The sequence below is a fragment of the Aythya marila genome (genome assembly GCF_965140915.1).
Source record: "Aythya marila genome assembly, chromosome: 1".
In the NCBI taxonomy this organism is placed as follows: Eukaryota; Metazoa; Chordata; class Aves; order Anseriformes; family Anatidae; genus Aythya; species Aythya marila.
Window position 1 is genome coordinate 80,078,337 of NC_139042.1, and position 13,775 is coordinate 80,092,111.

The 13,775-nt window shown below is 42.7% G+C and overlaps 1 protein-coding gene across 3 annotated transcripts in view; it reads left to right on the forward strand.

Moving 5' to 3' along the window:
• The window catches only part of REPS2 (RALBP1 associated Eps domain containing 2), a 93,115-nt gene that overhangs the window by 22,492 nt on the left and 56,848 nt on the right, over positions 1-13,775 (forward strand). For all 3 annotated transcript variants that reach the window (XM_082773082.1, XM_082773084.1, XM_082773083.1), the window contains exons 2-4: positions 7,963-8,086; positions 9,831-9,979; positions 11,544-11,667. In XM_082773082.1, the coding sequence (XP_082629208.1) occupies positions 7,963-8,086; positions 9,831-9,979; positions 11,544-11,667 (397 nt within the window). The remainder of the gene's footprint in view (positions 1-7,962; positions 8,087-9,830; positions 9,980-11,543; positions 11,668-13,775) is intronic.

Consider the following 13,775-nt stretch of genomic DNA (forward strand, 5'->3'; position numbering starts at 1 on the left):
CTCTACCAATAGAAGTATCAAAAGACCTATGAGAGCAGTTAATTTTTGTAGATGCAAAAAGATTATGTGCCTTTCTGCCCGTTATCTTCATTTGATTTTAGGATTTATCTAGCAAGTGCTTCCCTTGTTTTTGCTCTTGTGCTGGAAGAAGCTCAGAATTTGAGAGGGTATTTTGGTGGTCTGTTCAGAAAATGTGGAACATCTGCAGGAGGCATCTCCTTAGGCTTGGTTCAAAGATTTTCAGTTTTTCAGCAGCTGCAAGTTCCATTTGTGCATTAGGTGAGCTTGGCTAGTTGCTTCACTGATGGCAGGGAGGTATTTTCACAAACTGAGTGTTACTTACACTGAGGCTTTTTATGATGCTATTTCAACCTGAGAACAAAATGGAATTGCACTGCTAAGCTTTGCAGGGCAGCTTATTTACTGAAGTGTAAGCTGCAACAAAGAACTGATGTTTGATTCTTTGGAGAGGAAGGTAAATCATGTCTAGAAACATGTTATGGTGAAACGGTAAAAATGAAGTGGATGTTTCTGTAATAAACATTTGTATTGTATGACTAATACTCATGCATCTGACTGAATTTTGACTTCAGCAAATAAAGTTACTTCAACCCAAATCAGTGGGGATTTTTTTCTGAAAAAACAATCATTGACTTCGCAGTCTGTGGAGTGTTATTAAGAGACTGAAATTTGACAACAGGTAGGATAAGGATTGTCTGTGCGAATAACACACTGCAAAGGTCAGTCAAATGTTCTTTTGTACGATTGAGGAGTCTTGCATTATAAATGCCTTCATTCTCCGTTATAAAATTTCAGAATTATCAATTTCTTTTATATGTTTTAATCCATATCTAAACTGCAGAAATGGAGAGACTGCTCTTGTATAAAAAAAGCCTTGGACAGATTGCAGAAACTTTTCCTATTAGTGTGGGATTGTTAAGACCATGCTTCAAATTAAATTTAGTTTCAATTGTGTACATATATAGAGTGTTTTTGAATTTATTTTTTTTTTTTAGCCATATTGAAATACATTGGAGTTCATAATAATTGCCATTCTAGATAATGAATTCAAGTTTTCAATGATTGTTATATTTTAAATCAGTGAAAATGTATTCTCAAGATGAACATATGCTAATGAAAATGATGTTTATGCAAAATTCTCTTTGAAATATTAACAACTTGGTTGGTGAAGTGGTCAAAAATTACAAAAATTCAAGGAAATGCTACCTGTACTTAAAATGTGTCCTTGTTAAAAAATAATGTCCTTTAATGTGCATGTGATTGCCCTGTTTTTTCATTCCAAAAAGGTCGCCAGTGCAGCTTCTTTGCAAAACGTGGCAATTCTACTTGAGCTCAAGTGCAACTCTCCATTCACTCTCACTACTAATAAGAATGGTATACGATTTTTGGGTCAGCCTCCAGAAAATGAAAGTTTTACAAACTGATGCGTATTTCAGTTGGGCCAGTGCTGGCCCAGGTCCCGTGTGGATAGTTAAGTCTACGTCAAGTTCCCCTGGTGCATTTTATTGCTCATGGGTACAGGGGTTATTAGCATCACGTCTCGGCTGAGTGAGCAAGAGTTGGAGGGTCTGGGCTCCCCTCTCTCGTGTCCTGAGCCTTCTCGGGATTATTTCTGTAGATAAGTTTTTGGAAGAGAAGAGGTGAGCAGGAAAATGAACAGAAGTCCTTGGAGTGACTAGTGCCTTATTTATAACGTATACAGTGTATGTTATTAAACATCTGCAGGATGGGATCCATGAAATTCATGTCTCACGTCCAGGAGAATGAAACATTCCTGGCAGTGCCTTGTATCAGAAGAAATTCGGATAAGCTCTCTGGAAGCTTCCTGCAATCTACTTGTGTGGATGGGGCGGTGTGACAGCTCTCTACTTGTCATCGTGCTTGGGATGTTGCCCTTATTGCCTTGTTTCCGCAGTAAGATTTGAAAAGCAGATAAAGCATCTGTAACCAAATTCTGCATGCTCTGCAGATTTCCAGGGGATTTGGGGATTTAATAGTGATTTTAGTAAGGCTATGTGTACAGCATCTCAGGGAGTGGCTTGATGAATATGTGCATTTCCATAGCCAAATGCTTAGGAACGATTGCCTACAAAAAACGTGAAACCGTTCAGTGAGTAAGTGGAATTATACTTTTACAAAAATCTGTACTGCTTTTTGGTATGCTTATGATGAGTTCTTAAATCCACGGTAACCAGTTTTCAGGCTCTTTATTTTTGTGTTCCGGAGTAATAAGCATTATTAAAATTTCACATATCCTATACAAATTTATTGGCACAAGCTGTGTTTATTGACCTGGATCGATGCGTGTATGAATTTGATACAAGCTAGTGAATATGAAGCACAGCTTGAACACTTCTAGATGGATGAATTCTCAGATACAGTATTCATTTGCCAAATGGGAGGACGAAAAATGCAAGCAAGTTTTGAAAAGTATTTGCTTCATCTCTTTCACCCCTGCAGGCTTTCTACACGCTCCTAAAGGCATGTGTTTTGTGAGGATGATGGTAGATTTTCCTTTCAAAGAGAAGACAGAATGAAGTATCAGCCAATAAGCATAGCAGCCTCTGACCTTATTCTGCTATTGTGAAAAGAATTTTGTTTATGTGGCATCCAGATTTCTCTGGAATGGTGATTCTTAAACTTCCCAGTAAGAGTGACATCAGATGAAAGTGATTCCTTTTTCCACATCACACACAGATAAAGCAAAAAGATTCATTAGTGTTTGTGCGTTAAATACCAAAGGTTGAGCAGAGGAGACTGGATTTCCTTCAGGTGCAGATCTGTGCTTATAAGTGTTAGGCTGCATCAGCAGCTTTTATTCCCGGGCAGTTTTTCTAGCCAACGCAGAAGTCTTTTGATTAACAATGCTGACTCACACGTCCCAGTAGCTGCACAATTCAGATCAATACTTTCTGTAACTTGCAGTGTGCTGGCATTGCCACTCCTGCTCTGTGAAGAGAAGAACTGTGAGATTTGTGTGCTTCAGTTTCTCCAGGTGTCTGCAGCTGATACAGGATAGGGGATTCCCTAGACCCTTGCCTTGACCAAGTTAACATGAGACTTAGAGTAATTTGAAAACGTTTTTAGTGTTCACATGTGATTTAGTCCGTGAGTGCATGTGCGTGTGTGCACAAACGTGCTCTGCACCATAAACTTTGCAGTTCTTGGGGTCGGCACCAAATGCTCTGCCTGGGGCCGCCTGGCAAGTGCTTTGCCCGTCCTGAGGGAAGAGCTCGTCCTGCTGAAGCGCCCAGGTGGGGAGGTGCGTGGAGCACTTGTGTGTGCAGACGTGTGTGATTCTGCCTCCTGCCAGCATAGTGGGGTCTGGGGAAGCTCTGGTGGGGCTGTCGGCACGTTTTATGCAGCAGATGTGGTTGCTTCCTGCTGCTTTTACAACTGCGGTAACTGAGCTACAGTAGCTTATCAGTAGCTTGCCTTACAACTTTGGCTTAAAGGACACTGTAATTTTAAACTGGGGTCACACAGACGGTCAGATTTTGTAGCTAGGTCTTCAAAAGTGCCCTATGTATGTGTTAACTTGTGTGTCATAAAGTAAGCCATTTCTATTTCCTTTCATTTTAGATGCTAGAACCCTGTTTGCTCAACACAGCCAAATTTTAGTGAGCTTCTCAGGTGCTGTTTAAAAGAGCCTAAACCGGCTAAAGCGTCAATTTTTAAAAGACAAGGCTGCGGAGTAAATGTATGGTTACAGAAATACCTTGGAGGCAGAAGAGCAAGGCTAACAACCCCCAGTCCACAGCAGAGCCTCTTCCTCCGGGTGGCTGGAAGCTGCTCCAGCACGTTCCTGCTGCCTTCCTGGGCAGCACACCTCCTATGTCCACAACGTGTTGTTCCTTACTTCGCTTTAGATAAATAAGAGACACGTAGCCGTGGGCTCCAGGCAGTGGTACAGGTATTTGAACAATGATCCATTCAGAAAGAATTACCTGTTTAAGAATGCAGCGAAACTTGTCCACGACCAGCAGATCAAAGAATCTGTAAACAGAAAATTAAACAACAACAACAAAAAAAAAGAGCGAAGTGGGTCAGAGGCATGATATGGTTTTGAGATAAGTTGTTGATAAGGAACTGCTGCAAATATTTGTCTTTGTAGAAGTTATCACGGGGCAGCTGGTGTGGAGGGCTGAGCCTGGAGCTGCGTCAGCACAGCTGGTCATCCTGTAGGCAAAGTGGTTGCTTATTTCCTTTTTCTTTCAGAGGACATTCGTTCAGCTTATACACGTTCCTCTCAGAGCATCACAGCACTCACAGGGGCTTTCACCTTCCTGGGCTGGGTTTACCCACAAATGACAGGCAGTGACCACGGCAGATTGTGACAAGGAAGCAGAACAGACAAAAACTGGATGCCAGCAAGATACAGAGGACAACATAGCATTGTTAATGATGAAGTAAAAAAGCAAAAATCCCAGCTTTACCTATGCTTACAGGTGAAAAACTTTCCCTTGAAGCTGGAGGATGACCACTTCAGCCTGCCCACCTGCTCTAGGGTTGCTGAATAGCTGTTGCTGATTATACCTCTTTCCCTATGTACAGCAAACAAACTTCAGTTCTAGGCTCGGTTCCTGAAGTTTAGCTCTTGCAATCTGAATTAGTCCTGCCCAGGGTGTTTGAGAGGTCAGCGCTCTTGGAGGCTGTGGTGGAAACTTGTTTGGAGAGAACCGGGGAGGGCTGGAACAATGTCAGATTGTGCTGGGAAAAGCAGCTTCACGTGGGATGTCTTCAAGGAGCAATTACAAAAGTAACACTTGCTGTCAGCCGATAGAGCAGAGCAGTGAGTGGATAGTAAACACAAAAATCTGCTTTTTGTTCCAGCGTTTCAAGATGTAAAGCCTTCCTAATAGGAGTTCACATGGAGAACAGTAATTTAAAACAGCCACTCTTCCAAACAGCTCAATAGCTGTGTCTTAAATTTTAATGTTGATAAGTTAGAGGTTTTTTTTTATTTATTTATTGTTATTTTAAAGAGAAGACAGAAGAAATGTTATTTATTTTTACAACTGTAGAAGAACTTCTGGCCCATCAGAAGGGCGTGCAGGTGTATAGATCTCGATCTTTCTCCCCATCATTCACGGTTGCGTGATAGGGAAGGTGGTGTGATTCTTGTAGAGAACATGTGTTTTAAGGCTTTTTGCTGAAATGCCATTGAATATACAGGCATTGTTCCAGGACTGACTTAGAACGAGCACAAGGTTAGGTATTGTGGCTCTCCATCCTTCTCCGAGAAATGTTTTCGCGTGCTGTGTGAAATGAGCTTTTTTTTTCACAATTGGCAAGTGACCCATGAATTTGTTCCATTTAAGCAGTTGCACCTTGCAGAAATTTAAACTCAGTTCTGGTCCACTCAGCATCATGTTCTTGCCTCAAAAAAAACCAACATTTAATAGATGAGTCTTTGACTAATTCTGTTTATCACCCTGAGGTTAGATTTGGCAAGACACAGCAGTAACTACCACCACGAAAAAGCATTTCCAACATGTTCTGCATTAAACTTCTCTTCCACATTCAGCTGTCACTGGGGGATTGCAGTTTTCTGCTGAAGAATCTAAAAAAAAAAAGCAATGAAAAGTGACTGTCGATAGTTCTGTATTAAGATCCCATGCGGTATCGAGGTGTGCAGTTTATTTTGTTTTACATCTGTGTCTGTTTGGCAGTCTGTGTATAGAAAATCCCAGTTCTTTCCTTGCCCTCTCACTGAAAACAACATAACCTAAACTGACAACAGGAGAGGATAAAAAGAATTTGTTTTTAAATATCAGTTGAAGGAAAGCAGTCCTGATGTTTCCCTGTCTTACAGGGGATATTTTCATATATCTTAGTTCCAAAGTACTCTGTTTTATTTTGGAGAGAGTCTAGTCTGAAAAAAATGCCATCTTGCATTGTCATATACGGTGATTTTAATTCAGATGGATCTTGGAGAGTCCTAATAGCACTTGGCACAAACTAGCTTAACTTCAGGAATATCACTAAATGTAATCTGCCCAGCAAGAGACTACGTGCACTGACCCTGCTAAAGGTAAAATCAGGAAATAAAAAAGACAGTATTCACTTTAAACTGCTATGGGAATGTGAGCAGCATATTCTGAGGATTTAATTTTGGGTGAAGGCTAATCTGCCACCTACCTCTGCTGCTGCTGCAGAGAGAGGCTGCTCCAGCCCGCAGCCCTAAGCAGGGTCCTCGTTTAGGTGGTGTGAGCTGCTGGCTGGAAGGGAGCGAGCATCCCTCTGCCTTAGCTGCACGGGGACACTAATAAAAACAAATGCCTGTACCTACAATTAATCTATGTGAATAGCTGCAATTACTTGTGTCATAAATGGGGCTACTGTGGCAGCTTCCATCTGTTGCTCCGGGCCATTAGCAAGAGATCAGGGCTTAGTTGCAGAAATAACACAGAGGAGGTTGTGCCTACAAAACATTTTTCTTCTGTTACTACTGAAGATGGAAATTATACGAAGAGGCGGTTCCAGGCAGATAGTTTGAAAAAGCATGGTATTTTTGAAAGATGGTGTACCCTTGATAAAAAGAATTATTATTATTTTTATTTTAAGTCTGCTTTATCAGAACAAAATGCCCCTGTTTCTGTATCAGGAGGGGAGCAGATCATTTACAACATCCAGCAGCCTTAATATTTCAAGGTACAGAAACACGGGTGCAGAAGTGACTCTTAGCTTCTTTTCGGGTGGCTCCCCACAATGCTGGTCCCTGTGCTGAAGCCCCACTTGCTGCTCAGCATTGCCTCTTGCTGGTAAGAGTGCCCCGGTAACTCATGGCAAGCTGATGGCGTGGGTTTGGGTCCTGCTGCAGGACCCTGGCTCCCACCTGGATGTAAAATAAGCAGTAAGGCCAGCTACAGGGATAAAATTAAAAAAAATAATAATATCAGAGTGGCTTCAAGGAAAAAAAAATGCATAGAGGAAAAGGAATGGCACATCCTGCTGGTTTACTGAAGCTGTACTCGTCCAGAGAACCAACCTCCCTTTACATCAAGCAGTCAGAGAAAAGCAAGCTGCTTGATGCATCTCGTGATCGAGGAATGGAGCCATGCATCTCAGAAACTCTCAGGAAGAGAACAAAACCAGAGCTCATCCAGCAGAAGCCACATCCAGAGATACCTTTGCTTGAAGATAATTTTCTTAGATGATTAAGAATTGCCATTTCCCCCCCAGCTGGGAGGCATTGCTGATCCATGCTCGTTCACAGCAAAACAACCTGGGGCTTCCCTCTGTGTCTGAGGGCAGTGTGGGGGGCTTGATCCGACTGTAGGGCCTGATGAAGCCGGCCTGTGAGCACCTCAGTGTGGTGGGGAATAGGGCCTGTGCTGCAAGCCTGCCGGCAGCTGCTGCTCATGTAGCTGGTGTCTGAGCGTGTAGAAGTGGAGCTGTGTGCTTCATGGAGGAGGTGGCCGAAGCCTGGTCAAGGATGTGTGGTAACAGAGCTTCGGCACCAAGAGTTAATTTTCCCCAAAGCGTGTTCTGCTGAAGCGACGGGATGGGGAATTGCCCGTGTTGCATTTAGGTTCTGGTGACAGCAGTCGTCTGAGCTGTTGGAAGGACTAACTGTAAGCAGGATTTTCTATGAGTGCCATAGCTTCTGCAGTGAAAAGGTTTGACTGGACAGTGTATGTGACAAGCCATCCTTTCACCTGCTGTTGGAATCATACCTCGTGTGAAAGTACACGAATCATTTTAGGGTAGCGCTGCTCCTAAAAATGGTAATAAATAACTTCTCTCTGATGTTCTAAGGGCACTGTGATCAAACAGCGACATCCCGAATTGGAGCAAACACTTCTGCTAGCTAACTGTAAACACAACACGCGTTCTGCCTTTGTAAGGACTTTTTGCTTTGCTTGTTTGCACAGAGCTGCTTGCGTTCCCTGAAAAAGTGAAATGCGTTTTACCAGCAATGCGTCTTTTCTCTCCTAGATTACGGAAGTTTGTGGAGCCAAGCGCGTGGGTTATTTTGGTCCTGCTCAATTTTACATTGCTTTGAAGTTAATTGCAGCGGCACAGTCGGGGTTCCCAGTACGGATTGAGAGCATTAAGAATGGTAAGCAGTAAATTTTGCCTGCAGCACTTTGCACTTGTTTTTTTGCTTTCTTTAATGCTTGCAAGCTCTCTGTGCTGGTAAACTTTCCTTCTAGCTCGTCTGTGAAAGCATTGTATTTTGTGGAACAGAAGAAGGCAGAAGGCAGTGTTACTTTCTGGAAGCGACTGGTAGAAAACTGCACTGAATGACACGTGTGGCAGAGCTGAGATTAGCATCAGAAATCATAGAATATCCCGAGTTGGAAGGGACCCACAAGGATCATCGAGTCCAACTCCTACAGCCCCTCTCTAAAGGCATTGCCAGGTGGCAGCTGGTCGGTGCTGTGGATGCGTTTCCCTGTCACCTTCAGCCCCTGATCTTGACGGCTGTCTGCAGCGGGGGCTGATAGCTGCTGGGATGGAGAGGTGCTTTGGGAGCTGTGCTAAAATAATGCTCCCTGACGTTAGATAGGGAAACGTATGGTAGGTGTAATTTAAAGCAGCTTTGTTCTCTGCAAAGAATGACAATGTTATTAAACATGCAGATCGGGGCAGCAGTGCTGGCACAGCTTCAGCTCAGCTGCCTCTGCTGAGGGCAATGAGTTGCAAAGTTTCCAGATCTGCCCCTTCCCAAGTGAAAGCACCCACAGACCCACGTGTGCCAAGCCCCTCACCCCAGCTGCTGGTGAGGCAGAAGGGTCAGATCCTGGCACAATGGGAGCAGGGCTTAGATCGCATCAGGGATTGTCCGTCTGTTTTCCTTGCAGATGGCTTGTCTGTGATGTCTTACGTTGCGCATCTTTCTAAGGATGCCACTGTTAGTCTGAGAAAAATCAAGCTAAATTAGAAACCTGAACTGAAGTGAGATTTACTGTGCACATTTCACAAGTACAGCAGTTGCACATCATCCACCAGTCTGAGCAAACGAGGGTCCTTGTATTGGTATCCTGCTTACTTACTCAGCCTGAAACACTTCCAGTGCTAATTACATCTTCCCTTGAAATATATTGGTGCTTTCAGAGTGGGATGAGTAGCGTGCAGCAAACCTAAATTGATTTCATTTTCTTCCTGGTAGCAGTTGTAGGTGTAAATGATTACAGAGGTGATGCGTGGCTCAATTTTGAAGGCTATGCTCTGTTAATTCTATCATTATTGATCTTTGGGGGTGACTATGTACAAAAGAAATAATGATTTATAGTGAATATTCCCTCAAACTAATTGCAAATTACCCTAAAGATGCATTTGCTTAAAAGTGTCACTCTTCTGCTCTGCAAAGGAGAAGCAAAATGGGACCTTTCGGCGGAGCCGTCTCACCAGGCCCTGAGAGGGCTCTCTCTGAGCCCCACCTTTATAACTTGCTCCGTGTATGATGGCAGCACTGAGAATACTGTCACCCTGACCTAATGAATTCATCAGTCCCACAGTTTCTATGAGAAACTATTCTTTTTACTACAGACAATGTTTTCAAGGCAGGAAATGAGTTTGCTGCTTGCTTTAATAATGTGCATAAGGCTTATTTCTTTCTCTGTGCATTAAGAGATAATCTGTAAGGCTAGGAAATATGGCTTTCTGTAACATTCACATCTTTATTAAGACCTAAAATAATAAGACCTAAAATAATTACAGGAGTTCCACACTTATAAATGTAACAAAATATAAATAGTGCTCTTTGAGACGAACTTTTCATTGGTTTCACAGTACGGTGCTGCTTCAAAGACTGTTAATGTTCTGAAGTCCCAACTGAATTTCTCTCTCTTTCAATGAAGAACTGCCTCTGCCGCGGTTCGTGGCGCTGAAAAATGACAGTGATGTACGCTATGGGACTCCAGCAGAGCTCCATGGAGTTAAGTTTCAGGTTCCACACGCAACTCTGGAAAAAAACTCCTACAAGAGAACAGATGAAGGGGACAAACAGGTAACGGGCCTGTCTCCTTCAGGCCAGTGCTTTCATTGCTGTCATTGTGCTTTCTCCTTCTGGGTCCGGCCCTGGAAGTGATGACACTCATGTGAGCTTACACAGTTTTTCAGCACAGTGCTGAAGATGAGCTCCTTAGGTGAAAAATAATCCCCATCGGGACTGTGCTCTTGTTTTGAAGATCTCTCATACCAGTCACATCCCTGAAGGGAATTTATTTATATGAGCGTGTTTAAAACTCAGCCCTGTAGTCTTCTGTGTAAGTTCTTGCAGTGTTGTAGTCCTCCTTTGTGCAGTGCTATTTCTTGGAGAGTACAAGAGGAGGGGGGACAGAAAGAAATCTGTCTGCTCAAGGGGGAATAAGGAGGAAAGTGAGCGATTTCTCATGGCAAGCGTGATCCTTTGTCGCTCCAGAAATACTTAGCTGGATAAGAGGTGCTGAAAGGGGGAGAGCTGGTCGCGAGCCACTGTTTCTGGGTGGGATAAGGCCACCGTGCTTCCCTCCTTACTAATCTCCCCCAGGGGTAGTCCAGAAGAAAGCTCTTTATCTTGTCCTCAGTGAAACACCATTCCAGCTTCTCATGCTCTCAACTGCTAGCATAACAAGGCTGGCCAAGGGAGGTTTGTGTTTCTTGCATTTGGGAGAGTTGAGAGTGCTCGTTCAGAGACATGCAACTTCACAGAGCAAGCAGTATTTGCACAATTTTCCCAAGGCATAATGCCTTCTCTTAGGGTAATGCTTGGGGTCATACCATGGTTGCCCCATGGCAGACATGTCACCTCCTTGCACTGTTCACACACACGTGTGACACAGCGTGACAGCGCTGTGTCAGCCTGGGTGATGGCGTTCCCAGCCAGAGGTTAACCTGCAGCAACAAGCTGCTGCAAGACGCACAGCTGGTGTAGCAGGATGAGGAAGAGGAGCGCGTTCATCTCCTGCCTGTGTGCATTGACACTGAAGCAGAGCACTGTCCTCAGACCTCTGGCTCCATCTGGGTTGTCTTTGTTGTGTTGCGTTTTCCTTTCGTACAGTAAATTGCTTCAGGATCGCATCCCCTTAAACACTTTCTGTAAAATCAAGAGAGTGAGCGAGAGAGCCAATAACGCCTACAAATCCACCAGGTGCTTAAAATATCAATTCAGAGGTTTATTTTAAATACTTGGTATGTGTTTTAGTACAAAGAATGCTCTCTCAGAAATAATGCCTTCACACTGAGTAAACGCGTTATGTAAATCCAAAGATACCCACTCACATTAAGCCTTCTGCACTCACTCCTTCAGGCATATTTGGAAGTGGGATATCTTAAGCTGTTTGTTGTAAAGCTTCGCTATGCCGTTGCCACGCTTTATCCCTAGAAGGCTCAATACCAAATTCTGTCTTTACCCTCTTTTGTTTTTTTTTTAATGAGAATTTTCTTGGATATAGAGAGAGCCTGAGGGAATCGCAGTGTTTTCCTCTTCTTTGTCCATCATGTTGCATTTGCTTGGATTGTGGTGCAGAATTACTTGGCTGTTTTGTTGTCATCTCTGAGTTCCTTTCTGCGTTGATGTGTTTTTGGAACAGGAACCCAAGTCTCCACCGATGTCTCCAATCTGTTCACCTCCTGCTTCTCCGTCTACTTACCAGAGAATACCCTTGACTTATGGATACAGTAAATCAAGAAGTGGGCTGGAGCAGCAGCATGGAGGTAGGGTAAAAGTTGGAATGTGCACACTGTATTCAATTATTCATATTTTTTTTTCATAGAAGCATCAAAATTTCAAATGGAACTAGCAGTCAGCCTAGTGTTTTTAAAATGTAATTATATCTGAGTTTTGGAAAATGATCCAATCATGTCATTTTATTTTGCCTAAAAGCTTTTCTTTGATTGTTCACTCCTGTCTTCCTGTTTGCTTTCTGGTAAATTAGTTAGATTTATGTGTCACTGCTCACAGATAAATGCTAATACCCAGTCTCTGACAAGGTTACGTGCAATGTATCTCGATGATTGAGCATTTGTGAGTATTTTCAGAGCGTATGGTGCTTTTGGTATAGTTAGAAGAAAAACCCACTCCTGATTTCAGTAGCTGGTCTACTACTATTTGAATTGACAATGAACCTTCCTTTGCAGGAAAGGATGATAAGCTCTCCACTTTCATAACGGAAATAACAATAGGACATGAATGTAAACGCAGTCCCACAGTGTAACACGGACAAAACAGATAAAAATAAGGCACTACAATGATGCTGTGTCCTTGATCTTACTGCCTTTAGAGTAGGTGGCAAAATGTTCTGGTTTTAGTCAGAGGGTAGTGGGACAGAAGCCAGTTCTTACAAAGGCTTGAGGAGCTTGAGTTTTTTTTTTTTTTCCCATCCCACTCTTAACACAGCTGAGTGATGGCTGATTTCTGAAAAAAGCAATATTAGTGAGATTGTCTTCTTGTACGACACATGTTCTGCTCTAGTGAATAAGACCTGCAGCAGACAGCATATACCCTGAAGACCAGTGCACTAGGAGTGAGGATGCCATTGGGAACAGCTGCCCATGTTTACCTGTAGTGTGCTCTACTCTTTTCTGGGAATTTTTTCAGGCTCTGTCAGTGACTTGCTTTTTTTGAGAGAGTAGGGATAAGGTGTATCTGAATTTGCATGCAGTGGTAACTTCAGTGTTTCTCGTTGAATTGGTAGCTGTGTAGTGCGTAGACAGCAGCCTCCAGCTCAGGTATCAACTTCTTCTGAAATTAATCATGCAGCTGCTTGAGGTGATAAAATCTTGGAGGTGTAGAACACTATTCTTACTTCCCAGGAATCACTGGAAATTAAAATAAGGGCATAGAATTTCTCAGCTCAGCCCCTAATGCCTTTCCAGAAGAAATTCTTCAGCCAAACGTCTTCTCAGTGGAAGTAACTGAATAACATGTTATGACCTGTGCTGTACCAAGTGCCAGGCTAGATGACCTGCTGATTCCTTCTGGCCTTTAAGATTAAGAACCTTCCAGTTTCTTGATGAGTATGCAAAAGGCTAGGCTTGAAAACAACAGCACTTGCATATGTGTCTGAGGTGATAACTTCACAGAACTGATCTTGCTAGACTTAGTTTGTACTGAAAGCATGATTCTGAAACTGGGACAAAGTGTCTCTAAGGTCAGCCTTTTGCACTGCAACTATGGCTATATACCAGTGGAGTTTACTTTTTTCTTGTTAGTTTTTATGTTTTTCTTGCTAGCAAACACATAGCAGTATGACCTTGCACTTAGATCTCCTCTTGAAGTGCTTCTGTATATTTTCCAACTTCCTTCCTGTGTATTTTTTTTCTTCTGAAATTAGAACTTGTACAGGAATAAAAATAGGGACCAGGATAAGACCACTTAGGAAAGCGAGGGGTTTCGGGATGTAATTTTTAAGGTCTTCCTGAGCTCAAAAATGCCAAGTCTTCTCATCAAGATTCCTTTAAATGCTGTCTATCTAACGCAGACTGTCTTTGTTGTGGCACATTTTAAATGTGCTGGCAGCAGACGTTTTCACTCTGTAAAAGTTTGCAAGTGAGTTGCCTTTGTGTTTGCATACTTGACCTGTTTCTAAAACATTGTTCTTAAATGTGCCCTTATGTCACTGCTTACTATATTTACTGCCGTAGAATGCAAGCGACTTAGCAAAAGGAGTAATTTTCTTTACTAACTTTACTCCAAAAAATGTGAAGTGGTGAGTCACATTTTTTGATTTTCAACAGACATTAGGGAGGGGGAGGAGAAGAGTATATGGAAGATTAATATATAGAAGATTTGTGATTTCACTGTTAGATAGTGTTGTCAAAGC